This window comes from Dryobates pubescens, chromosome 4 (assembly GCF_014839835.1).
Source record: "Dryobates pubescens isolate bDryPub1 chromosome 4, bDryPub1.pri, whole genome shotgun sequence".
Classification (NCBI taxonomy): domain Eukaryota; kingdom Metazoa; phylum Chordata; class Aves; order Piciformes; family Picidae; genus Dryobates; species Dryobates pubescens.
Window position 1 is genome coordinate 42,238,205 of NC_071615.1, and position 27,655 is coordinate 42,265,859.

At 42.0% G+C, this 27,655-nt stretch overlaps 1 protein-coding gene across 1 annotated transcript; it reads left to right on the forward strand.

Annotated features, from left to right (window-relative positions):
• Window positions 1-5,699: 5,699 nt before the first annotated feature.
• Window positions 5,700-27,655, forward strand: CCDC126 (coiled-coil domain containing 126). The gene is made up of 4 exons (XM_009908692.2): window positions 5,700-5,752; window positions 22,715-22,852; window positions 23,447-23,850; window positions 26,054-27,655. The coding sequence occupies exons 3-4, from the start codon at window positions 23,613-23,615 to the stop codon at window positions 26,233-26,235; spliced, it is 420 nt and encodes a 139-aa protein (XP_009906994.1). The 5' UTR covers window positions 5,700-5,752; window positions 22,715-22,852; window positions 23,447-23,612; the 3' UTR covers window positions 26,236-27,655.

Here is a 27,655-nt window from a genome sequence, read left to right on the forward strand (position 1 = left end):
TCTAGGGTCACCTGAACTGTCCACTCCTCCCTGTAGATTCAGCCTTTTACTCTGCATCTCCAGTACAGTATACATGATACAGCAGTCCCCTTGGGCTGCACACCAAGCCTTGGTGATAACTAGAGACTTCAGCGTTCTCATAACTAGAAACAGATGCTATTTCTGAAAACAGGTTGTTAATTTCACAAAGTGCAGTTACTTGGAAAAGCCTGAGATAAAAAGTAAAATGACCAAACAGAATTAGTTTTCTAACTCAAACCAGAACATTCATCTGTATGGAAATGGTTCGTATTGCTTCTTATTTGGACCATGAATTATCTTATTTCTTGCTTCTATTGTAAATGGGATGCTGGCATTGTGCATGCCAACGCTTTCTCTTTTTGCTTGGGGGATCAAAAGCAACTAAAGTGTAAATTAGCTCAAAATGGTAAAGAAGCAATATCAGGGAAAGATCTTCCTGGTCTTCTAGGTTTGCAGGATATTTCATTTTGGCTGAAAGTTTCTTGCCTGTCACTTCTTGAAAGTCTTAGTTCACTCCTTGGACAGTTCTTGTTTAATTACAGTTACATTTTCATTCCTAAGAAGCTGGCCTGGGTTTTAGCCTTGCCAACGTCTCCCTTTCCAAAAGCCATTCTGAGTCCATGTCATAATTTGTCTTTTATACCTGCTGTAGTCCATTCCACTCCAGTAGATAGATTTGCTCATCTCCCTTCTCAAGTGTCTCTTTACTAATAAAGCACTTATTCCACTGCAAGATCAGTGTAATATGATTCTGGTTCAGGATGACGTTCAGTGTAATCTAACTCCAGGAACAAAAGGGAATGAGCATTAAAAGCACATTTAAATTCAGAGATGAAAATGCGTACCTATTTTCTACCATAAGGTGGGCCGCTGAAAGTATGGAATATGAAGAACCCATTAAAAATACATAGTGGTTACACTGAAAAACTCAACCAACCAAAAAAAAAAAGTAAGCAGGTGAGGGAGGGAAAGGTCAGGAGAATATAAGATATGAATATACTTTTTGTTAACGTGTACATATGCAAAATGCTACAGCCCACGTTGTGACGCTTGCTTCTGAGGGTTGAGCTGCTACTAATGCACACATTCAAGGTGTTTACCTTATTCCAGAACGATTTTTTTCATTGCTGTGATCCTGAAATGTTACAAGTGTTATAAGATGTTACTGATACAAATTACCTACTTTTAAGAAGTGTAATCAAGCTTACGTTTTGAGTTGAAAACTACAAGCTCTGCTCACCATTTTTTCCATAGCTCTTCTGCCTTCATTGCATTATTGCCTGCAATAGCTTCACTGGTTTCCTGGGGTATAAAGACAATAATTATTTGACTTTACTTTTCAAATGTCACTGTTTCTTAGTTAGTAGGACTGCAAAGATGAACTGTCTTTAGTCTCTACGTTAAATGGAAATGGTTCAAACACAGAACACAGCTAGAGATGGCCTAAAGGATATGCTGATGTGACATGAAGCATGCCTTATGCAGCTTTTTAAAGCAGTATTAATATATTGTTGTATTATACTGTTAGCTTTAATACAGTATTCAGCATTTGGGGAAAAGAATCCACGTTGGAGGAAAAGATGGGCCCAGATCAGGCCCATTCCCTAAAGTAAAAGGGTATAAACTACTGGTAAGGGATTAGGAAGAGAGAGAAATAGGAGTGTCAGTAAGGAAAGTATAAAGTTGCATACATTCTTATCTAAGTATACAGATTAGAAGATTAATTGGTTAATAAGGCAGCAAGTACACTAATCATAAAGCATATTCATCAGAGTGCCATTCTCTAGCCATTACCATTAAGCAGTTTAAACAGATAATGAGAGGGAGAATTCTTAATCCATATTTGAAAAGGATAGAGTAACAGCTATGCAAATTAATGTCAGAAGGACAGTCTGCAGTGATAGTGAATGGCACAGGAAAGGAACGAAGATAACATTGCAGCAAAAACCAGTTTTGGCTGTTGTGGGGTTTTTTTTAATGTATTTTGAGAATTAATACAGAATACTGCAGTATAGCAAGTTTTTCACTCTTGCAGCTCTTGGCTTTTATCTATCCCTTGAAATAGCCCTGTGAGTATTATTACCCAAAAATACGAGGGCCATGAAACAGTGTTGGGGTTTGATTTTCATGTCACTGAGGAGAAACAAGGTGGTTGATAATATATTGTGATACAGTTTTTACCACACATCTTGGATAAGGGGTAAAAATATAATGTAATATTGTGAGATGCCTGTTCGTGAAAGATGGCCAAATACATGAACTGTGAAAGATGAGCTGGCCAAGCCGCTCTCCATCATTTTCCTCCAGTCCTGGCTCACTGGTGAGGTCCCAGATGACTGGAAACTGGCCAATGTGGTCCCCATCCACAAGAAGGGTCGGATGGAGGAACCTGGAAACTACAGGCCAGTCAGCCTGACCTCAGTGCCAGGGAAAATGATGGAACAGATTATCTTGGTGGCAATAACTGCACACCTGAAGGATGGCCAAGGGCTCGGGTCCAGCCAACATGGATTTAGGAAGGGCAGGTCCTGCCTTTCCAACCTGATCTCCTTCTATGATCAGGTGACCCATCTGGTGGACGTGGGGAGGCCTGTGGATGTGGTCTACCTGGACTTCAGCAAGGCCTTTGACACCGTCCCCCACAGCAAACTGCTGGCTAAGCTGTCAGCTCGTGGCTTGGACCACAACACTCTGTGCTGGGTTAGGAACTGGCTGGAGGGCCGAGCCCAGAGAGTGGTGGTGAATGGTGCCACATCTAGCTGGCGGCCGGTCACCAGTGGCGTCCCCCAGGGATCAGTGCTGGGCCCCATCCTCTTTAATGTCTTCATTGATGATCTGGATGAGGGGGTTGAGTCAGTCATCAGCAAATTTGCAAATGATACCAAGTTGGGAGCAGATGTTGGTCAGTTAGAGGGCAAAAGGGCTCTGCAGAGGGACCTCGACTGACTGGACAGATGGGCAGAGTCTAATGGCATGGCATTTAACAAGTCCAAGTGCCGGGTGCTGCACTTTGGCCACGGCAACCCCATGCAGAGCTACAGGCTTAGGTCAGAGTGGCTGGAGAGCTGCCACACAGAGAGGGACCTGGGAGTGCTGATTGACAGCTGCCTAAACATGAGCCAGCAGTGTGCCCAGGTGGCCAAGAAGGCCAATGGCATCCTGGCCTGCATTAGGAATAGTGTGGCCAGCAGGAGCAGGGAGGTCATTGTGCCCCCGTACTCTGCATTGGTTAGGCCACACCTTGAGTCCTGTGTCCAGTTCTGGGCCCCTCAGTTTAAGAAGGACATCGAGACACTTGAACGTGTCCAGAGAAGGGCAACAAGGCTGGTGAGAGGCCTTGAGCACAGCCCTATGAGGAGAGGCTGAGGGAGCTGGGATTGTTTAGCCTGGAGAAGAGGAGGCTCAGGGGAGACCTCATTGCCCTCTACAACTACCTGAAAGGTGGTTGTAGCCAGGAAGGGGTTGGTCTCTTCTCTCTAGCAACCAGCACCAGAACAAGGGGACACAGTCTCAAACTGCACCAGGGGAAGTTTAGGCTCAAGGTGAGGAGAAAGTTCTTCACTGAGGGAGTCATTCTCATTGGAATGTGCTGCCCAGGGAGGTGGTGGAGTCCCCATCCCTGGAGGTGTTCAAGAGGGGATTGGACATGGCACTTGGTGCCGTGGTCTAGTCATGAGGTCTGTGGAGACAGGTTGGACTCGATGATCTTTTGATCTTTGAGGTCTCTTCCAACCTTAGTGATACTGTGATACATGAAGCCTCCAGGCAAGAGGAATTACGAACATTATTAATAGTTGAGAGTTCCTGTCAACAGAGAGTACGTTTATAATGGAGACAGATTTCTTAATACAATTTTGTGACCTACACAAGCAAATCTTCCTGTGATTACACCAGTGACAGATTTCCCTTCCTCTTCCTAGTAAGCTCTAAAGAGTGTGGAAATTATATTTGCAAAGACATTACAGCTGTTCACTGCACATCTGTGAAAATAAAAGATTAATCACTGAGCAAATGGTACAGTAATAAATGGCAGTAAATAGCTGCAGTATGTTTGTTATCTGAAGTCCATTTCAGACCATCTGGGTTTGAGCCTTTCAAAAGGAACTTGTGACAAGAAAATACCCACAGAAACTGATGAGGTGATTCTGCTTTAGAAAACACTTCTAGCAACAATTTTATTGGTGTTGCACAATATACAGTCAATCTGTTCACTGAAAAGCTTACTTATTAAGTATTTCAGGTTTTTTTTCCTATCCTCATTCAATATTGTATACTTTTAGTAAAAGACTTTTGTCCGTGGAATTGATTACATAATGAAATAACGCTATAATCCATTCAATGCAGCTTCTTCTGAATTCTCTGTGGGAGTATAGCCTTCTATTTAGTTCAGCAGTTGCCTAATGTTCTCAAATTTAAATTAACTTCCAATTGAACACCAATAGTTTCCAGATTGACATAGAAAAAAAACCCAAACCAATGTTTTTTCCAAAATATGTTTCACAAAACTCTGAAATGAGTGACTGCAAACTTGTCAACATTAGAAAAGTTTTATATGCAAGTGACTGGCTGACATGATACCACCTGCCAATAGTTTTGTCTGCTTGGGTGCAAGCTACTAACCCCTTTGATGTATCAAGCACCTTTCCCCCCCCCATTAGGGTTGAAAACCAGAGAGAAGCCAGGTATAGCCTCTGACACATACCAGGGGGGAAGCAAAGAAGCAGTGCAGTGCAGGTATCTGGGTACCCTAGGATGGGGAGGTGGAGTGGTGGTGGGATCAGAAAGCTGCCAGGACACCACATACTGTATCTGGACTTACTTTACAGAGGATGCAGTGCATTCCAAACAGAACCTTCCTCTACATCCAGCTGCAACATCTGAGACATATAACCAGTATCTCATCTTGCCTAGGTAGGGACAATCCTGAAGATTTCCACTAGCAACACTGCATCTGTTGAGCGTGCCCCAGTGTTCACCTTTAGTTAACCAATACCAACTTCCTTTAAATATCACCTTGCAGAAAGAGCCTCAGGTAACTTGCTTGCATAGTCCTATAATCGCAAGAGATTTTATTGACATGACTGTCGAAGTGGGAGTTTATATACTATCCCAGCCACGAACAGTGCACCTGTGGGTTACAAGAACGAGGTTAAGGATGAGGGTAAACGGTCCCTGCACCAGACCTGAGGCTCACCACGCATTTCTGAGACCAGTGTCAAAATTCGCTGACGCCGTTAGAGGGCAGAAGCGGTGCCTTCCCGGCTCGTACTTCTGGAGGCAATCTTTACTTATGGACGTCAGTGGGAATTCACAGTCACACAGCTCTCCAGCTTCCCAGGGATTTCCGAGTTGGAGCCCGACGGCTGGCATTTCCAGGAGTGGCTGCTAAGCCTGCAGTTACGTATCGCCCTCCCGGCCCCCGCACAGCCTGCCTCGCTCCCCGACAACGTGCTGCAGCTCTCCCCGCTCCTTGGGGGCGAGGGCCCTGCATCCAGGCCTCCTCGCCCCGAGGGAGACTCCGCGCCCACAAAGGCAGCGGCGGTCACCGGCGAGAGCGACGGGGCAGGCACCCGGGAGCACAGGCTCGGCTGCAGCAGCGCTCGGGGCCGGGCCGAGTTCGGCGGGCGGAGAAGGGGCGGGGCCTCAGGTGGTGCGTCGCGCGTGGGGCGGGCGGAAGCGGAGCGAGCGGCGCCTGTCAGACGGCTGCGGGCCGGGAGCGGAGGGAGCGGAGGTAGCGCGGGGCCGCTTGGGGGTTCCGCTGCGGGGCCGCTCCGCCCCCCCGCCGAGGCGCCTTGCTGGGCGGCGAGCCGGAGCGGCGTGTGGAAGACCTGTGCCTCTGGGTCGGGGAAGGGGCGGGGAAGGTCCTACTGTTGAGTCGGGGCGGCGTGAGGGTGACGGAGGCCTGTCAGTCCGTGTGGGAGGACGGGGCAGCCTGCCGGCGGGGGCAGTGATGATGAGGTAGCGCCAGACTCGGCCGGCGGTGGCGAAGGCGGGGAGCTGAGTGGCCGCGGCCTGGCTGCGGCTGCCAGGCAGACCCAGGTCTTCACCTCGCTTGAGCGCCTGGCTTTGCTCTTTCCATAAGGCTTGGCTAGTGCTTCGGGACAGGTTTATTTTCCCTATGGCTTAGACCATGCTTCTGTTAACCTCCCGCCCTCAACCCTGCCGGCACTTGTGCAGCCGTCGGGTTTCCCTCTTTTCCCCCTATTCGCAGCGGGTCGTGCTGTTGGGCTGCGTGGGCGCTGCCTGCAGGTCGGTCTCCTTGCTCTGCAAGCTCTGGTTATCGGTGGCAGCTCGGGTCTTTCTGATGCAGGCCTTTCTGGTGGGTGCCTGCGGACAGTGTGTCGTGCTGCCCGCCGTGGCTAAGTGTTCCTTGGGCTGGATAACCGTGTCCCAGGGTTGTGATGCAATGTCCTTCGACGGTGAGGAAGCAGTGAAGGAAACAAGGGTTTCCTGGTTTGCCTCCTCACTTGCAGTGGCCTTCCTGTCATAAACTATGACTGCAGTGACTCTGCAAGATCGATGTCTTTTCTTGTACGAACTGAACTTCAAAAGAGGCGAATGCTCACAGTGATGTGATGGAACTTAAAGGGAAGGGAAAAAAACCCCAACTTGTTAAATCCATATTCAAGCAAAGGCAGAATCCTTAATATTGTTAGGTTGAGTGATCTTCTGACTCTTAACAAGTTTGCATAAAAAAACCAGGGGCAAATGTTACGAGACTATAAAATTGTCCTGACAGCAAGAGTTGTGGAATAATGCTTCCCTTATCGGATGCTGTTTTAACTAAATCTCCAATCTTCCATTATTTTTTCCCCTATAAATATTATTTATGCTTTATTTCTGTAGCTCATTCATTATTAATAAACTTTCCTTTCAGTTTCCTAATCTAACTTGGTAGCATCCTGTAAATTCTGTTTTATGACTCAAGCAATCTAAAAGATACTCCCAGATAGAATGGAGTGTACTTTCTGTGTTGGTGCCACACAGCAAAGCAGAGAGAATTTTTGTTCTGCCCTATTACATGATAAGGGTGGTGGTAATGCAGTTTAGATCAGGTTAACAACTGTTTGGGTTTTTTTATCGTTGTTTTGCCCTCTCAGTGTGTGAATTGGTAGGTGGCGAGGGGGGCAGTTTTTTCACTGTTAAAAGGGGAACGTTGTAGGAATTGCGACTCTTTTAACAGTACCTTTGGAATATGAACATGTTGAACATAATGTGATTTGTTCTAATGATAACATAGTGTTTGTTTTGGAGCAGATATCATGCATTCTTGTTCCAGTCTCAAGAATATTAAAGAAAGGAGACAATATGAAGATGCTAATAATCTATTATAAGTAGCAACTTCTTGTGGTGTCACACATGGAATGATTGCAGTTTTGGATCATATTTATTGCTACCTTTGTTCCCATTTTGACTATTGGATATACACATGTATAAAGCCTAAATTATTCTGGGCTCTTTCTTTTATGTGTTACAATATATAATTGCTTAATAGTTCATTTCAGGTACCTGAGAACTCCAGAGGATTAAGCAATTATGCTGGAGTTCCCTTGGTCTAGTAAATAGGTCTTTTTCCTGAAGCTTTTACAGTTGGAAATAAAGCTGCTTCCTTTTCTTTTTTATAAGCTTATGTAGGCCCTGCTTTTTGAGATTTATTTTTCTTTCTTTCTTTTTTTGTCTTTTAGCTTGGTGGAGGAGACATTGGTATTAGCTTATTGTGTATGGTGATTTTAGCTTGGGGATTGGACATCATTTGACTGCTGAAAGTGAAATATTTTCCCTGCTGTTCATGACCACTTGTACCTTTTCCAAGAAAATTAAGGACACTAGTTCCTGCATCTTGCCTGAACTGTAAGTAGGATAAGTGCATGCTGTGAGCTTAAAGTGTCAGCAATGTAGTCAGCATATCTGAAGACTAGTAAGTGTCAAAAATAGCCATGAAACTGTTTCTAGTAGCTGTCAAAAAATCGTGGAGCTCAGTCATTCAACTGAATTGTTTTATGCTGGTACAAGTTTATAGCTAAAAGGTACTGTATGTGGCATTTGATTTTTGACCCGCTCTTTCACCTGTGATTGAAAACTGTACTGCAAGGTGGCTGGGTTGCCTCAGCTGAGCATTATGAATAGTGTCCTTGACTTCATGATTGTCAATTTATTGTTGTAAAATAAGGCCTATACTAGAGGCCTAGACAAGAGGACTTAAAACATACTCCACTGAAACTGGTCTCTTTAGGAATAAGAAAGAAATAAGAGGCTATCATGATATAAATAATCCAGTTAAATTTCTTGGTACCTTCCACTTAATTTAACAATAAAATATTCAACAGTGCACACCACTGTGGTGCTGTGGTTAACTGCTGTCTGTCATTACCCCTTGCTATGCTAAAATAAACCAACGAGTCAACCTAGATATAATAAAAGATGTAGCAGAAATGACTTTAACATTGCCTTCAGTGTTACTTTGCAGAAATCTTAACTACATCAGCCTCTTGGGATGGAGTGTGAATTTGTACTGTAGTTTTGGCCTCCAAAACTTACTTTTGGTGGAAAGCTTACACACATCCATACTTGGTTTGAATTCTTCAGGCTTCTTGAAATAAAACCTGCAAGTCAAATTCTTTCTCCCAGCTGTTGCAAGCCTTTTCCTCTGTTACTGTTCTGCAGGAACAGTGTTTTCATGGATGCTCTGTGTGTGTGTGTGTCAGTCTGCAGTGGCAATCTCTCCACTAGTGCAGCCAGAACTTTGTTAGTTGACTACCCTCCCTTTTTAGTTCTCTTTAAAATGTTAAAGTAAAAATCCTTCTTTTCTCAGTAGCTTACATTCATGATCTTGCAGGTATGGCTCTGTGTAAAGCTAGCTAAAATTAGCTAAACATAATCATCTTAGAAGGAAGTTTTGGAGTCGCAGGGGCTTTGGTACAAACAGCTGTAAAATTTTCACAAGGGAGCAGAATTACTAGTTAGGACTTTGCTGGGGAGTACTTAACATAGCCTGGAGTTCAGCTGTGTGGTCGTTTGAGGCTGTGCCTTTAAGAACAAACACTGCTGGAACACACTGGCTAATGTTTTTGGTACTAGAACCAAAACATTCTGATATTCTAAACGAATTTCATTGGTTGATAAACAAAAATTCAGCTTTAGATTGTGAAGCGGTTGGAAAATTTTTTTTCCTTAGTTCAGTTCGGTTTGGGAGTTGGGGGAGTTGGGTGTTTCAGCCTGTTCTCCCTGCCTGCTTCTTCTGCGAACTGCTGGACTTGGCCTTCAGATAAGCAAACACTAATCCTGCATGGGCTTTTGAAGCTTGCTAACAACTCTTTTCCTTAGTAACTTGCCTTTCTCTCTCTCTAACCCCTTTTTGGGAAAAAAGGGAGGTAAGGGGGGGAGAGAGGGGGTTCCAAAGAGGGGATCCCTCCCTCAGGGAGGGATTTTTTGTTGTGTTATTTGTCTTTGCTGTGTATTTCTGTGTATATATTGTAAATACCTGTATATATTGTGTTATATATAACCTGCTTTCCATATATGCTTGTAAATATATAGCTTTTGCTCTTCGACTGAGTTAGCTGTGGTTTCTTACTCTGTGGAGGAGGGAGAGCTAAGCCCTCTCTCAACCTACCACATTTATTGGCTGCCCAAATCGGGGCTTGGTGACAAATTAGTTTGATTTATTGCTTGCTTAAGTCGAACGAGCAAACATGAAGGTGTTTTGGCTTTTTGAGCGTCTGTTCTTCTCGGTCTTTGGTGTATTGATCTACAAGTATTGCCTGGGTATGATTATCGATAAGATAGGTAAATATATAATGCAAAAATTATATTTGTGGTTTAAGTACAAGATTCGGCTTCTGTATGATCAGTGCCTGGAATTCTTTTATGTTAAAAAGTGCAGGAATGTTACATCTAGCACACTCCCTATTGAGATAAAAGAGTTTAAGATTCCGCTCGGTGAAAGGGTAATTTTAAGTGATGGCTGGGATCCAAAGCTGATTTTCTTGATGTGTGTAGTCCTGCTGCTGGTGATAAGTAATGTGTATTTGCTAGTGACACTGTACCGGGAGAGAAAAGTTTATAAGGCATGTTTTGTTATTAGACGGAGGACAAAGAGACGAAAACGCCACCCTAGCTCTGTTTCAGGAACATCCAGTGAGGATGATAATGGAGAATCTGTGTCAGTTAAAGATAAAGCTAAAAAGTCAATCGGCAAGGCAGCTCTGAATAGCAATGGTGATGATTCTGGCAAGCAGCCAGGGGCTACAGTAGCCCCAAACATGGCGGCTCCTGTGTCCCAGGCAGCCACCATTAACGAGGCAAAGTCATTTCCTCCTTCTTCCATGGCAGGAGCGGAAGCGTCCTCCAAAGCAACTAATCTGTCTCAAAGCTTATCAGCTTCTGATAATAAGGCAGCTGGAAACCCAAACACAGCTCCAGTAAAGCAAGTAGCAGTTTTAACAACAAGGAAGGGTAAGACTAAAGCTGATTCAGGAGCTGACGGGGATGCACAGCAAGGTTCTTCTGCTGGGGAGGAAGAAAAAATTTGTCTTAAAAACATAGCTGAGTTATTGAGATCATCAGAGGATCGAGATGCATCTCTTGGTAGGACAGCAGCTAGTGGTGGTGCCTCTCAGCTTAAAGGGATCCTTGAGAGAGTGACAGAAAGGTTGTTGGGACCACAAGTTGAGGAACAGGAGGCAGAGGAGCAAGAACAAGATGACATAACCGACTGCTCTTCACCACGTGAGGAGCTTAGAAATGTGAGAAAAGACTATCTCAGAGCAGATAAGGAGCCAGTTCTCGCTTGGCTTGGTAGATGTTATGATACAGGTGCTCCAGCTCTAATGGTTGGAGACAAGTCAGCAGCCCAGCTAGGAACTCTCTCAAAGGATAATGGAATAGATAGACATCTAGGCAAGGCTCTCGGTAAGGTTAATCTGTGGATACGCCTTCTAATGGCGGTTCTCATGAGATACCCTTCCCGAGATGATCTTCCATGGAATCCTAAGCCCTGGACTACCATAGATGAGGGAATCAAGCGTCTGAGAGAATTTGCTGTTAGAGAGGTACTCTATGGTGAACATGAATCTCTGAATCCTGATGATGTTCCTGTAGGAAATGGTCTTACTAAAAAGCTCATCAAGCTTGCTCCTTCTAATTATGCAAACATTCTGGCAAGCAGAATTGTAGCGAGAAATTATGGTGGAGCTCCTCTTACGGTTGGCCAATTCACTGATCAATTGAGACAATTGGATGATAGCATGACACGTGTTTCTTTGGTTTCAGCCATTGAAACTCTGTCTGGAAAACTGGAGAATTGCATGAAAGAGCTGAAGGATGAATTTAAAAACACCATCTCCCAATTGGCACAAAGAGATGATTCCAATTCTTCCTCCAGGTGGGTACAGGTTTCATCTGTGAGGAATAGACATCCTCCAAGGAGGTCATTCCAAAACAGATCAAACCAAAACAGACCACCAAGGCAGTCACGTAGGACTATTTGGATTACCCTGCGTGATCAGTTTGGTGAGAACATGAACAGGTGGGATGGTCAACCAACTTCTAATCTTTTCAGGAGACTGAGAGAACTGCAAAGTGGCAGAACCCGAGGTAGCAATACCAGAAGGGTAGCTGTTACTTCTACAGTTCCCCAGGACAACTCTAGTAGCTCCAACAGTGGCTCCAGTTCTAACACTGCACAGTGTGCTCGTTGCACCTGTGGACATGTTCCCCATAACTAGGGGTGCCCTGCCTCCTGCCAGGGGGAGGAGAGGGGTAATACAGATAACAGAATCTATTGGGATGTGTACATCCAGTGGCCTGGCACTTCACACTTTCAGAAGTACAGGGCCTTGGTTGACACAGGAGCTCAGTGCACCATATTGCCATCAAATTATCAGGGATCAGAGTCCATAACTATTCTGGGAGTCACTGGTGGATCTCAAGAGTTAAGTAAAGTGGAGGTTAATATAAGCTTAACTGGTAAACAATGGAAAAAGCATACAGTTGTGACCGGACCTGATGCACCTTGTATTTTGGGAATTGATTTTCTGAGAGAAGGGCGTTTCAAAGACCCTAAAGGTTACAAATGGGCTTTTGGAGTAGCTTCTGTAGAAATTGATGGACAAAAACTGAAGCTGTCTGCTAGACCTGAGCTTTCTGATGAATCTGCAGTTGTGGGACAACACAAGATTCAGGACATTAAGTTGCCGGTTGCTTCTCGGACTGTGCATCACAGACAATACAGAACCAACCGTGACTCTTTGTTGCCCATTCAGAATCTGATTCGTCAGTTGGAGAGTCAGAAAGTCATCAGCAAAACTCATTCACCTTTCAACAGTCCAGTGTGGCCTGTGCGAAAGCCGAATGGAGACTGGCGTCTGACAGTGGACTACCGAGCCCTGAATGAAGTAACTCCGCCTATGAGTGCAGCAGTACCAGACATGATGGAACTCCAGTATGAGCTGGAATCCAAAGAGGCCAAATGGTATGCTACCATAGACATTGCTAATGCCTTCTTCTCTATTCCCATAGCAGAGGAATGCAGGCCTCAGTTTGCTTTCACCTGGAGAGGAATCCAGTACACTTTCAACAGACTGCCAATGGGCTGGATCCACAGCTCCAGCATCTGTCATGCAGTAATCCATGATGCTCTGGAGGAAGGTGGTGCTCCAGAACACATCCAGTTCATCGATGATATCATCGTCTGGGGTAAAACTGCTGAGGAAGTCTTCGAGAAAGGTAACAAAATCATGGACATTCTCCTGAATGCAGGTTTTGCCATCAAGAGAGACAAAGTGAAAGGTCCTACCACAGAGATCCAGTTTCTGGGAGTGCAGTGGCAGGATGGACGCCGACACATTCCAGTGGATGTGGTAAATAGAGTCTCTACCATGGCAAATCCCACGAACAAGCAAGAAACTCTACGTTTCTTGGGGATAGTGGGATTTTGGAGACTACACATTCCTGGATACAGTCAGATTGTGAAACCTCTGTATGATGTGACTCGAAAGAGGAACAGTTTCCACTGGGGACCTGAACAACAAGCAGCCTTTGACCAGATAAAGCAAGAAGTAGTCCAAGCAGTGGGTCTGGGACCTGTGCGAGATGGTCCAGACATTAAGAACATTTTGTACACGGCTGCAGGTGACAATGGTCCAACCTGGTGCTTGTGGCAAAAAGCTCCAGGTGAGACACGTGGACGACCTCTTGGTTTCTGGAGTCGAGGTTACAGAGGTTCAGAGGCTAATTACACTCCAACAGAGAAAGAGATTCTAGCTGCCTATGAAGGAGTGAAAGCAGCTTCTGAAGTAATTGGAACTGAGTCACAACTTCTCTTAGCTCCCAGATTGCCAGTTTTGAATTGGATGTTCAAAGGCAAAGGTTCCACACCACATCATGCCACAGATTCCACCTGGTCTAAGTGGATGGCCCTGATAACACAGAGAGCTCGAATGGGAAATCTTGAAAGACCTGGTCTGGTGGAGGTGATCTCAAGTTGGCCTGAAGATACCAACTGTGCTAAACCTCCAGAGGAGAGAGTAACTCGTGCTGAGGAAGCTCCTCCTTACAATGACCTTTCAGATGATGAGAAGAAGTATGCTTTGTTCACAGACGGTTCCTGTCGTCTCGTCGGGAACAAGCGAAGGTGGAAATCTGCCGTGTGGAGTCCAACACGCCGAGTTGCAGAGGCGAAGGATGGAGAAGGAGAATCCAGTCAGTTTGCAGAGGTAAAAGCTGTCCAGCTAGCTCTCGACGTGGCTGAACGTGAGAGATGGCCAAAGCTTTATCTCTACACCGACTCATGGATGGTAGCCAATGCTCTATGGGGTTGGCTAAAGAACTGGGAAAAGAATGGCTGGCAGAGGAAAGGAAAACCCATCTGGGCAGCTGAACTGTGGCAAGACATTGCTGATCGAATCGAGAGAATTCCAGTGAAAGTGAGACACATTGATGCTCACATTCCCAAGAGCAAAGCTACTGAGGAACAGCAGCACAACCATCAGGCAGATCTAGCTGCAAGAGTTTCTCAAGTAGACAAGGACTCTGAACTTGATCTCGACTGGAAACACCGAGGTGAGATATTCTTAGCTCGGTGGGCTCACGATTCGTCAGGACATCAAGGCAGAGATGCAACATACCAATGGGCTCGTGACAGATCCATAGACATTTCCATGGATGCCATCACACAAGTCATCCATGACTGTGACATTTGTGCTGCTATTAAGCAGGCAAAGAGAATTAAGCCCTTGTGGTATGGTGACAGATGGTCCAAATACAGGTATGGTGAAGCTTGGCAGATTGACTACATCACTCTACCACGTTCTCGTTCTGGTAAGCAGTACGTGCTTACTATGGTAGAGGCGAACACTGGATGGCTGGAAACTTACGCAGTCCCACATGCAACTGCACGCAACACCATTCTGGGTCTGGAGAGACAGATCCTGTGGAGACACGGAACTCCAGAGAGGATTGAGTCAGACAACGGAACTCACTTCAAGAACAACCTTGTAAAGAGCTGGGCAAAAGAGCACGGTATTGAGTGGATTTTCCATATTCCTTACTATGCACCAGCTGCAGGGAAGATTGAACGCTACAACGGTTTGTTGAAGACCACTCTCAAAGCCATGGGAGGTGGATCTTTGAAAAACTGGGAGAAACATTTAGCACAAGCAACCTGGCTGGTGAATAGTAGAGGTTCAGTGAACCGAGCTGGACCGGCACATTCAGATCTGCTACAGAAAGTAGAAGGTGATAGAGTTCCTGTTGTTAGGGAAAAGAATCTGTTAGGTAAAACTGTTTGGGTATTTTCGCCCTCAGGAGAGGCTAAACCTGTCCGAGGGGTGGTTTCAGCAGAAGGTCCGGGTCACACTTATTGGGTAATGCAAGAGAATGGTGAAATTCAGTGTATTCCACAAAGAGATTTAACTTTAGCTGAGAGAGTTTAATTTCAGAATGTTGTACAGCTACAGCGCGTCCAAAGGAAAGAGTCCCTGAGGAATCTACGGTGCACGAACCCTGAGAACCCTGAGAGCCCTGAGTCAACTGAGAGTCCCTGAGTCCCTGTTTCCCTTTTTCTTCGCTTCGTCTGCGGAGAGACAAACTGTTTTCCATTTTCTTGATTTTGGATTTTCTTGGACTTCTGAATCATCTACATCTGAGTATAGCCGGAATGGACGATGAACTTAACTTACGAACTGTAAATATTGTTCTGGATTGGATGGACAGTACGAACAGCCAATGAAATTGTTTAGAAAGGGGTGGACTGTGGTCGTTTGAGGCTGTGCCTTTAAGAACAAACACTGCTGGAACACACTGGCTAATGTTTTTGGTACTAGAACCAAAACATTCTGATATTCTAAACGAATTTCATTGGTTGATAAACAAAAATTCAGCTTTAGATTGTGAAGCGGTTGGAAAATTTTTTTTCCTTAGTTCAGTTCGGTTTGGGAGTTGGGGGAGTTGGGTGTTTCAGCCTGTTCTCCCTGCCTGCTTCTTCTGCGAACTGCTGGACTTGGCCTTCAGATAAGCAAACACTAATCCTGCATGGGCTTTTGAAGCTTGCTAACAACTCTTTTCCTTAGTAACTTGCCTTTCTCTCTCTCTAACCCCTTTTTGGGAAAAAAGGGAGGTAAGGGGGGGAGAGAGGGGGTTCCAAAGAGGGGATCCCTCCCTCAGGGAGGGATTTTTTGTTGTGTTATTTGTCTTTGCTGTGTATTTCTGTGTATATATTGTAAATACCTGTATATATTGTGTTATATATAACCTGCTTTCCATATATGCTTGTAAATATATAGCTTTTGCTCTTCGACTGAGTTAGCTGTGGTTTCTTACTCTGTGGAGGAGGGAGAGCTAAGCCCTCTCTCAACCTACCACAAGCTGCAATGAAAAAAATTGTGTTGCTCTTATCAGAAAATAACTTAAGAAGGTATCTTGTGTTCTGTCATGACTGCGGTTCTTAGGAGCAAGGGTGCTACTGTGACCTGAATGGCAGCAATGAAGCATAAAGAAAAAAATAGTGTCCCAGATGGATGAAGATTTTGTTTCCCCCCTTTTTTCCTTTTTTTTTTCCCCCCAAGAAGCTGATAGAGAGATACAGAAATGTTTTGAGGCCCAGATGGACCTAGTGGGAGGAGGGGAAGTTAAGCAAGTATGATATACTGTCCCTATTGATATCTGCTTGCCTAAATTTTCTTCAAAACCCTTGCCAAGTCATTTCCCCTCACAAAATCCTGAATCTTGGCTGGCTGCCCACATGCAAGGAACAAAGAAATTTTGTTTTTAAATAGTTGATTTATTTTAAAAGCATTCATTGATGGTAGTAGGCAAAATACAGGGAGGGGGAGAAGGGTGCTGAAAAAAATCCAGGCTACTTTAAGGTACCAAAACAGTACTCTGTAGGTATAATTCAAAATAAAAATAATTGCTTGTATGAAGTGTAAAATAAAAACAATGCAATTTGAAATAAAAACCAAGTCACAGGTGTTTCTAAAGTATTTAAATGCAAAAGGTAATACAGTGTTTGGACACTGGCATGATTTCATACCAGAGCCACTGTAAACTTCATGCGTGGGATTTCAAGTCTAAAGCTATATGCTTTTGCTTTCAACTCAAAGTCCAAGGTTGTGTCCTGTCTGCAGGAGGCAAAACTCTTCTTGGTTTAAGATATGTTTGAAGCAGCTGCAACAGCTTATCAGCAGTGACAATACTTGTCTGCTTGGTAAGATGTGACTTTCGTTGGCCCAGATATCTCATCCTTTGCACTGAGAGGCAGAGACTGTCAGGATCATACAAGGAGATTCTTTTTCTTTGTTGCAGCATTGTAGAAGAAGAGATACCCATTTTTGCTATCCTCTTAAATTTATTGTGTTTCTATGATTTCACATGGAATTTCCATTAAAGGTATTCCCTGAAAGGCAGATAACAATAAGGAAAAGGGATAATTTTTTTTTCTAGCATTCCTTGGCAATTTCAAACCTAGAGTATGCAGAAGCAGTGAATGAAGGAACATATGCTGTGAGAGAAGGTATAAAGATAGATGCCCTGGAAAAGACAACAAGCGCTAGGCAGACTCTTCTGGCATTCCAAAAGTGGTACAAAACTGCTAAAACCTGTAGTCCAGCAGCTGTCATGCTGATAGGGTAGCCATATTTTTTTTTCCTCCCAGAAATATGCCTTCTTACCTACTCTTGAGAAGGCAGCGTGTTGTTTACTTGAGTCTAGCAAGTATTAATATAAATTCTCTGTTTTGTTGACTGATCTGATGAGGTCCTGAAAGACCCTCAAGTCTCATCATGCACAGGTAGAACATTTTGGGCTCTGTCGCGTCAAGTATTGCAGAGGTTTTGTGACTAGGCCATCCTTCTCTCTGCTGGTGACGTTATTCTGCTGACCATATTTTACAGCAACCTAATACTAAATGCTGAGAGTAGATCTCACAGAACTGTTAGGGTTGGAAGGGATCTCAAAGATCATCCAGTTCCAACCCCTCTGCCATGGGCAGGGATGCCTTACAGTAGATCAGGTTGCTCAGAGCCCCATCCAGCCTGCCCTTAAAAACCTTCAGGGATGAGGCTGGTCAAAAGAGCTCAGATGTGATTCCACTTTTCTGGGGTCACACACTGCTGTTACTTCTCGCTTCTGAGTAGAATATTCTGTTCATTTATGGTGCTGTGCAGCTGTTTGAGTAAATCTGATTAGCAAACCTGGGAACCAAAGTGCAGTGTTGGTCTGCAAAAGTCACCGGTGCAGATGTGCCAGATCAGGAAAATTACTCTATTGTCATCGTTGCAAGAAATGTTCTGCTTTTAGCAATATGAGGAATGGGATTCTTCCTTGGGCACCAGTTTCAAGTATGAATGATTTGGGTAAGATGATTTGTTAAAGGGGGTTTATGCTATGTGTAGGAACAGAGAACTGAAGTTGCAGTGTATTGCCAGGAATCGTGGTCCTGTGTAACAGGATATACTAAAACATCTTTGTGCACCTGTTTGTCAGCTGCACCTCATGCAGATTTTTCTCCTACTGCTAAACCAACAGACACGTAAGACTGTAAATTACCAGAATGCAGACATACTTATTGATGTTTCAGAAAGTCTCAGCACATAGCTCTTGGGCTTCTAGGTGCTTATTTCATTGCCTCTGTCTTTAAAGATTAATTGGTCAGTGAATACATTCTGTGCTTTTTTGTGTGCACATGAAACATTCTTTAGACTTCCAATTTTTGTTGCTGCTCAGAAGCTGTGCTGATAGGTTTTCAAATGCCATAGAACTAGCTTGCCTGCTCTCAGAGTGGTCAGTGTGGTCTGTCAGCTGAGTAACCCTGATGCCCAAAGACTTCTCTTGGAAAATCCCAAACTGAAAGATGTTGGAAGTCACAGAGGTGAGGAACACACTCTAAATAGAAGCAAAAAAAAAAAAATTAAACTAATAGAATAGAGCTGATAGAGCTGTGAAAATATTTCCTAGTATTCTGCAATGCCATGTGATTTTTGTCTTTATGAGAAATGTATTGGCTTTTGCAGTGAGGAATCATAATACTTGTTACAGCACAGCTTATTTGTTTACTAATACAGAAACCTCACTGTACTGAGAGATGTTTGCTGACATGAATTTCACTGGAATTTCTCACCTAGTCATAATTTTAGTATGTTAATTTTAAATCCTTAATAATTTTATGAGTTGTTACACTCCCACTGAGATTGTAAGAAATTATGATCTTGTACTGCACAATTACTTTATAGTAATTATTAATGTCAGCTTTTATTTCTACTGTTCTAATTTCTGTCAACTCTTTGTTCTGTTACAATATTTCCCCCCACCCCTCCCTTCCTCTGTCTCCTATGGCTATATCTGGCATTTTTTATCTTTATTTTTTTAAATCTCTGTCTCGATAAATCACCTATTGTGTTTATATAGTTAATGAGTTGCAATTCCAGACTTGCTTTTGAATCACTTTGTCATGTTGGTGGTGGTCATAATTTGACAGTAACAGATAAGTATTATGGTAGAAAGTAATAGATTGAGTAAAGTTCCCATTTATTAAGGCCATTTCCTTATATATTAGTTCATTAGAGACCTATATAGGGCCTCCAGGGTATCACTGAGGAGCTACTGTCTCAGTATTTGGCATTCTGTCTTTCAGAATATATAACCAAGGAGATGGCTTTATTGGACTGTACATTAGCAGTGCTATTTTCAGTATATTATTCTTGGCTTTGTCCTTATCTTTTTGATCCTTGAATGGAATGAGATTCTCAAGCTTGAGTTTATGCTTCTACTTGTGGCTCTTTTGTTATTTTTTTGCTGAAGTGTCTTAGCAATAACTACCAAAACCACCTGATGGGCCAGCTGCTTTCTTTTTCTCTTCTATATAATCATCTTTACCTGTCATGTAAATTTTTCAAAACTAGAAGGTACACAGCACTTCTGCAGCAGTTAAAATTTTCTATGCTGGTAACCGCATCAGTATTTTAGGAAGGCTTAGTATCTCTTGGACAGACTAGAAAAATGATGACAAATACGTACTGATCTTCCATGAGCTAACAGACTAGCAGAACTGACAGTGCTGTAAGGTGTATTGTAACCTTTTAAGGATTTGGGTATGCCTTGTTTTCATGAGACCCTGGGATTATTTCACAGGGTGTGAGGCATTTCTTTGCTTTACAGATGGTTGATTTTTTGTGTTGTATGTGACTAGAATCTCTGGTCTCGCTGGGAATAAGTAAAGCAGAATCTGAGGAAGACTTTGCAATAAAATTCAAGTATGTCTTGTAAGTATAGACTGGTTTCCATGGAGAAAGGTCAGTGTTCAAACCAAAGCCTGATGCTACTGTTAACAGTTAAGTAGTATGAGATATAGTAGAACTTTTCTTTAGTACAGAAAATAGACTGGATTTTCTGGTTCTTTTTCTTTGGCCCTTGTTCCTCTCATTTTGTGTGCTCAATAATACAATTTATATGTGACTGATACACAGCTTGGAGGATAGAGATATTATTTTGGAGAGGATGAGAGCCTTAGTTCAGAGCTTTCATTACGAGATGCATGTCAGTGTTTGTTGTAGTATCACTGGGCAATGTTAAGTTTGTGTTGGCAGGCTTTGACAATGCATTTCTTAGGCAACCAGCAGTGGCAACAGTGAAGAAAATGAAACTTGCTGTGTCTGTGAAAGGCAAACCTCATCTTGGATCCCCTATTCAGGAATTCATTGCAATTCCAAATTCTAAAATTGCCCCTGACTTGGTCTTGTCACTTTCAGAATAATTTAGGTATTCATGTTAAGAACTTTGATAAACTTCAATTTTAATTACTTACTTCAGGCTCCCTATCAAAAGGATTATCTGAAAGACTGTCACGTCTTCACTGATTATTGGATCAACATTTTGCCTGCACAGTCAGGTCAGGGGTTTTGTTCAATTAGAGGGACGGTGGGTGATGGTATTTAGGTTTTTGAGGTGGAGGTGTATTTTGTTTCTTTTTTTGTTTTTTCCATTCCCTCCTCAGATTTTCAAATTCTTTCCTGACTGTACTTCATTTGCATGGTTGTCTTTCTTTGGTCTCAAGTTAAGGATGGTAGGAATTCCAGCAAGGCTTAACTCCAATGTGTCCTTTTTTTCCTGTTGCTCTCTGCAATGCTTTGACCACCTTTGCCATAAAAGCCCTTCAGCTGTCATTGGGAGAGTGGTAGGATTGGCTTTCTACTCAGGCTAAGTCTTTGAAGAAGGTAGTGTGTCACAGGTCACTACAAGTGCATGATTCAGGAAGAAAGGGTGTCCCTGCCCATGGCAGGGGCATTGGAACTAGATGATCCTTGTGGTCCCTTCCAACCCTGACTGATACTATGATACCAAATCTCCAGAACTTTGAAATTGCACTGGAATTCATTAAGGGGGAATGGCCTTTAAAAATGCATAGGAAAAGAGACAAGTACAAACAGTTCCCTTCAGGCAGGTTTACCTTATTCCCAGTTCCTTTGCCCACTGTCAGTATTTGGGTGTTACGCCATTTGCCCAGCAGGTTAAGTCCCTAATTTCCGTTAGTTTCAGTAGTCAGCAGGTGCCCTGGGAATCAAATACATGTGGCAGAGACCCATTCTGTAATTCCTACTGCTCCTTGGTGAGAGTTTATTCAATCTGTTCCTCTTGGCTAGGACTCATATCCTGATTTGTGGTCTTATTTACAGTGTGATAGCAGAGTTATTTCTACTCCAAAGCTCTGTAGTAGTATTGTCTAAATGCTTCAGGATGAGATGGCTAGGTATCTGTGGAGAGCTGAACTTAATTCAAATTCAGCAGGAGCTATCTATCATTTTCAGGCAATTAAAAAAAAGTACATGTAAAATGCTGACTTTTGAGAATGGAGATTGAGACTTGTGGCGTATCCTTAAGAGATACTGTTTGGCATTTTGAACCATCATGTGAATACCTTACTCCTGGACCTCATATGTTAATGTTTTCCATCATATTTGATACCATTCAGGGATTGTTTAGATGCTTACTGATACAAGTGCACTTCAAGCTTTAAAGTCTGAGTGTAGAGCCTTAGGTTTGGCAAAGAGCTGGGGAAAAGACGTTTTGGTGAGTTCATGTTGAGGGAGGGTTAGTGACTTGTGATTGCTACTTGCATTAACACACCCAACAGTAGAAGGAAGTTTTTAATGTGCAAACAGTTACTGGAGAACATTTTACACACAATAACTTGTTACTTAACTGGAATTTTGGCACCTAAGTCCTAATACTGAGCCTGCCTTGGGCTGATTGCTTCCAGAATAATTTAGATGTGTATGTTGATTTTAGAGCACGCTGAAAACTTGCCACTTTATTCAGTCACATTGCCCTGCCTGCTGAGGGGGTTACCTGAAAAGTGAAGGTGAAGGGTAAGCAACATACACAACTCGGAACGCTGCTGACAGTTACACTTGTGTTTGCAGCAGACCCTGGAGTGTTGGCAAAAGGCCAGCTGAACGTAGTCAGTAGAGAGATGAGAGCGGAGGTGGAGTTAAATTTAGATGAGTGCTTAGCAGCGTAAGAAATTTGTTCTCAATATTCTCATGAAAACAGAGAACTAAGTACTGCTATAGAAAGTCTGGTGTGGAGCTCTATTAAATGTGTAGCTTCAGTCTGAAAAGCGCTAATGACAGGTAAGATGTGGGGAAGAATAGGGAATAACAATGAAAGCATAACTGTTATGTAAAATGAGCAGCATTATCCACACTGTGTTAAACAATAAAAACTGCCTTTAAAAAAAAAAAAGAATAATTGGAGATGTTTCAGAGATGGCTGAAAAATGAGAACTATATTGCACAGGTAAAGAGATTGAAAAGATTGGATTTGCTTGAGGGAGGGAAAATGAATAAGAGAATGATATGTATTCATATACATATATGGTGAATCTGGAACATCTGCTGTCACTGCCTTGTAATACAAGACATGGGACATGTTTCAGTGAGATTCTTACCATTAATTTTTTTTTAAAGTATTTTGAAATCAGTTATTGGACATTGAAATGTATGAATGTATGTATAATTAAGTAGAACTGGGTTCTATGTTCTTCCCTGACAATTGCTTCAATGTATTTCTGCTTTAAAAGCCTATGGTTTGAAGCCCTCCTTCAGCCACTCAATGTGAAAACGAAGGTCTCTTTGGTCCTGCACTTTGTTTAATTTAATGTTAATACTTTTTCCTTTTTTTTTTTTTAATTTCCCCCCAGTACAGAGCTCCCTGAAGATGTTAGGCTTGTGTTTCTTCAAAATGTCTGGACATTTGTTGTTTAACTGCTGAAGCTTTCCTACCATCTGTTTTTCTCCTGACGCCTCGATCTATTGAGAGATCAGAATTGGCTGCTATGGTAAGACTTTATTTTGAAGTGGTAGCAAAAGGCTATCACTGGGTGCAATGTGCTGGTGCATTTTGATTTTATTTCTTTAGGTATTAGCAAGAGAAAAAGAAAATCTTAATGCTATACAAAATCAGAAAAGGATGGTGCCCAACTTTGAACTAATCAAAGAAGGAACTTAGTTTTGCATTTTAGCTACTTATACTTGTCCTGTGCTTCTAAGTGAGCAGTAAGGATCAAGTAAATAATTTCACAGTATTTTTTCTTGTGTGTAGATCCAAGTTTATGACTAGTCAAAATGTTCTCTGTAAGTGTTCTACAAGTCTCTTCTAGGTACTTAATTTTGTTTGAAATATATTTGGGTTTAATGTCAGTTCAAATTATAAAATACTTAAGGTGATTCATAGAAGTTTTGATTTTTGGAGAAGAAAAAATTTGGTAAAAATAAGATGAATGAGAAAGGTGACTGCACCTCTTTGTAGGTGCAGCCTCTAGACCTTTTTGCCAGATGATGCAAACTGATTTTTGTCAGATTATACAAACTAGTATTTGTCCTTGATCTTAGCTGTGACAGTGAATAACCAACTGCTGTTTTACAAATTTCAGTAATCAAGACCAACTGAAACATGAGAAGCTGAATTCAAGATGATCCAGCCAGAAGATTTTTTCACTTCATAGAAATCTTGTTTTGGTTTAATGTGTGATATAATTGACAAAGCCAAGTTCAATTACTTACCCTGAAATTAAGACACGCCTGTGGCCTTCATCAGAAATGTTTCTCACGTTTTCAAGAAAAAATATGTCCCAGAAGCTGAGTATGTTTTTACTAGTTTTTGGAATCATATGGGGTTTGATGTTGCTGCGCTACACTTTCCAGTATCCGAGACGCCAAAGCAGTGCCGAGTTGCGTGGACAGATACTAGATCTAAGTAAAAGATATGTCAAAGCACTGGCAGAAGAAAATAAAAATTTAATGAATGGTGGTGGTGGAACCTCTATGACAGGATATGGTAAGAGAAATAAAAAGAATGCAGCAGTTATTCATGATTTATTTTTTTTTTTCTGGAAAACTGTTAAGTTATACTTTCTCATTTTAAAGTGATATATACTGCTCTTTAAGAGAAAAACCTCTCTGTATTAAATGATTCTAGTTTAATCACTGTCATTGAATATTAAGATAGGGTACAAAATCTGCAAGGCAATTATGAATTCAGCAGTATCTCCTCTTGCATAGAAATAGCCATTAGAGGTAAGGTTCTTTGTCTCAGAGCTTTGTTGCTTGCTGCATAGTCTCAGGCTGTGCCAGGGGAGGTTTAGGTTGGATGTTAGGAAGAAGTTCTATACAGAGAGCGTGATTGCCCATTGGAATGGGCTGCCTGGGGAGGTGGTGGAGTCACCATCATTGGGGGTGTTGGTGCTTGGTGCCATGGTTTAGTTGTTTAGGTGGGTTGGATTGGTTGATGGGTTGGACGCGATGATCTTGAACGTCTCTTCCAACCTGGTCTGGTCTGGTCTATTCTATTCTATTCTATGTATCCCTCTCAATGTGATCTACCTGTTAACTTGAATTTGTTTCCAGTATTCACTGGATTATATTTCTTAGAACCCGTGCCTGCCTGACGTACAGAAAAGGTAGTTTTGAGACTGTAGGTTTGAGATCTTTTAGCAAAGCTTTAAAAAGGTCTTGAGGATTTTAACGCTTTGGTCCTTTGTAGCCTCTCTTGAGGGAAGGCTGCCAATGATCTGTAGTTAATCCCTTACTTTTGAGGAAGCTGCTTGTGTTCTGTCATAAAGGAAAAAATACATCTCTGAAAATAATGGTAGTATAAAAATGTATATTTTTTTTTATTCAAAGATGGCATTACTAAAGAATTTTAGAGGGAGGGACTGAGCTGAGATGTTATTTTTTCATTTACTGCAAGTGTTTATTTGGTTTACTCTTTTTTTTCACTTTCATGCCTGTCTTTTCTCCTCATTTTTTCTGGTTAGTTAAGAACCAGTTGGGGTAGGGGGAAGGGAAAGAGAGTCTGTGTATGTCTGTGTGTGTTGAGGGGGAGCTTAACACCTTGTCAAACCTGGTAGGTTTGTTCATTTTTCCCAAATCTGAGAGAAGATGTTGATATTGACATTGACAACAGCATAATTAGCTTTTGCTGAATGGTCTGTTACTGGTTTTGTATTCCAGAATATAAGATTTTTAATTTTACTACTTCATTAGCTTATGTAAGAAGTGTGTGGTGGTTTTAGGCTGTGCCTTTAAAATTTAGTTACAGATTTTGAGCAGAAAAGTAGAAAAATACAATCAAATCACTATTGGGTGTAAAAAGGAAAACAAAAGATTATTCTAAACAAATTCATTGGGTAAATATCTAGAATAAGAGGAGCTGTACCATAACAATTCTTCCCTCTTTTTCTCTCCTATCTTCTGATCTCGGCTGGTTTTGCTTTGCTCGGGAGAGATAATCTGTGCTTTGGCTGGCCTTGGCTAAGTCTAACTCCTCTGCTCTTTGCTCTTGTCCCTTTCATACAGTGGGGTAAGGGGAAGGCAGGGAGGGAAAAGCTTGTAGCTTCCCCTAGTCCTTGGCCAGGGAGGTCCTTGTGCTGTTTCTTAATAGTAAATGTCTGTGTAATATTGTAAGTACTGTATATTTTGTACATATTCATTGCATTCCATTGTAGAGTGTAGATTTTGCTTGTAAATACAGCTTCATTTGCTTTACAAGTTAATGTTGGGGGGAAACTTTAACCCACCACAAAGTGTTATAAGACTTTGTTACAGCAGTTTTCCTATGGGATAAACCTGTTATTTAGAGGAAAGATAGTAAGAATTACCTTTCCCCCCCCTACCCCCCCAAATGTTGGAATGTATTTAATATATTCTGTTGCTCTCTAAGGCTAAAAGTTGTCATAACTGAGTATTCTAGTGCTGTTATCTGGATGAAATTTGAAATACTGCCTTTGAATATTCACTAGTGTAATGCTCCAACTAGTTACTTTGTTCTTACACTCAAATATTTAATTTGCTTCCTTGCCTAAAATAACAAATAAATAGTGTTAGTCAGCAGCTCTTTAATTCTGTACTTGTACACTAATCTGCAGTCTTTCCCCAAAAGTATAGTGGAAGGACAGGAAGTCTGAAGATGTTCAAATAGCAATTCTTTTCCACACATTGTAAGTAACAGGATCTAATTTGTTTTTCTCCTTTATCTTCAGCTGATCTTAAGAGAACAATTGCTGTTCTTCTGGATGACATTTTACAACGCCTCGGGAAATTGGAAAACAAAGTTGATTACATCGTTGTGACTGGCTCAGCAACAAATACCACTAATGGAACTAGCAATCAGGTGCCAGTAACTTCCAATAAACGTGTAAAACCAGCAAGCAACATTAGATAGCAAACAGGACCACTTTATGTGGCTACATCTATGCTAGCTGATACTTAAGATAAGATTTTCATTTCTGGCTAGGGCAAAGTAGTAGCTGACTCTAAAAGAAGCATAAACTATTCTGTTATGCAATGTGCTGGATCTATGTAGGCCTAACTTATGTGCATAGGTTCTCCAAGCAATTTTTCATTGGCTTTGAGCAGTACCTCTGAAGTGATCTTTGTTGTCTTCAAAGATTTTTTTTGTTACCATGATTTTATGTAGTATGCCATTGGATAATAACAAGAAATGGAAAGCAATGGAGAACTCATAGGTAGGTTTCTAAATATATTTATTTAAGTATGAATATAACATATCTTTTGGATAGGTGAGCAGTATTGTAGCTTATTCATTTGTTGTGATTGTGTTAAGCTGAGGTAACTGAGGAACTGTTAGAAAGTGTGTAGACTTACTTTGTTACTCATTTACTAAAACAATACTAAATTGAAGATAGCATTGCCATTAATACTTTAAAATTGTGACCCAAAGAATGTCTTTATTTGCACTATCTGTCAGAATAGCTAGAGAGAATTTACTGTATATTTAGGGAACTTAATTAAAATAGGTAGTAACACTGTCCATGTTTCTCTTTACACAGCAGCTAGGGCAGTTGTCAAAAACAACTCACAATCTGTGATATGTTAGATGATTATTTCTTACAGAGATATTTAAGTGTATGTATTTTGTAATTGCAGATAAAATTATTTAAGTGATGGCAACGTTTTGGATATGTGAATACTGTTTATTTTTATTCATTGCTGTTTCTTTTTAACTTGTTAGTACCTTGCAATTTGTGATGAGTATAGCACACCATCTCCCTAAATTGCTTTTGTGATCGGGACGAAAAGCAATGGAGGGAAACAAGGCATCTCTGCACTTACCAGAGGTGGATGTACCAAGGGTGTCTGAGTGCTAAGGTGATGTTTGCCTTACACCTACGTTAGCCTTACAGCAAGTGAATTGCGGTGTGGATGCACTATATTTCAGATGTTACTGAAGTCACAGCAAAGAGAAAGTGACACTGAGCCAATTTTTAAAAATATACTGAATGTTTGCACGGGGAGGATATGTTCAGGGACTTCTGCCAAAAGTGTGTTGTGAGTGAGTTTTGGGGTGGGGGTGGGGGTGGTCTAATCTATTAACAAACACCCCTCCCACCAGTAAAACCAGAGGTGCTGGATGATAGTATCATCCAAAGTTATGTATTGGGTTTTTTTGTTTTCTTCTGTTTCCCTGCTGATATTCTGGACTGCTGTTACATTTCCAACCTTAGTATCCAGATGATTTTTTTTTTTCCCCTGTCACATTGTGTGTAAACCTGTACTCACTTCAATACAGAAAGAGAGAAATAAAATTTTAATTGTACTTGTAAAGGCTCATCTTTCTTAAA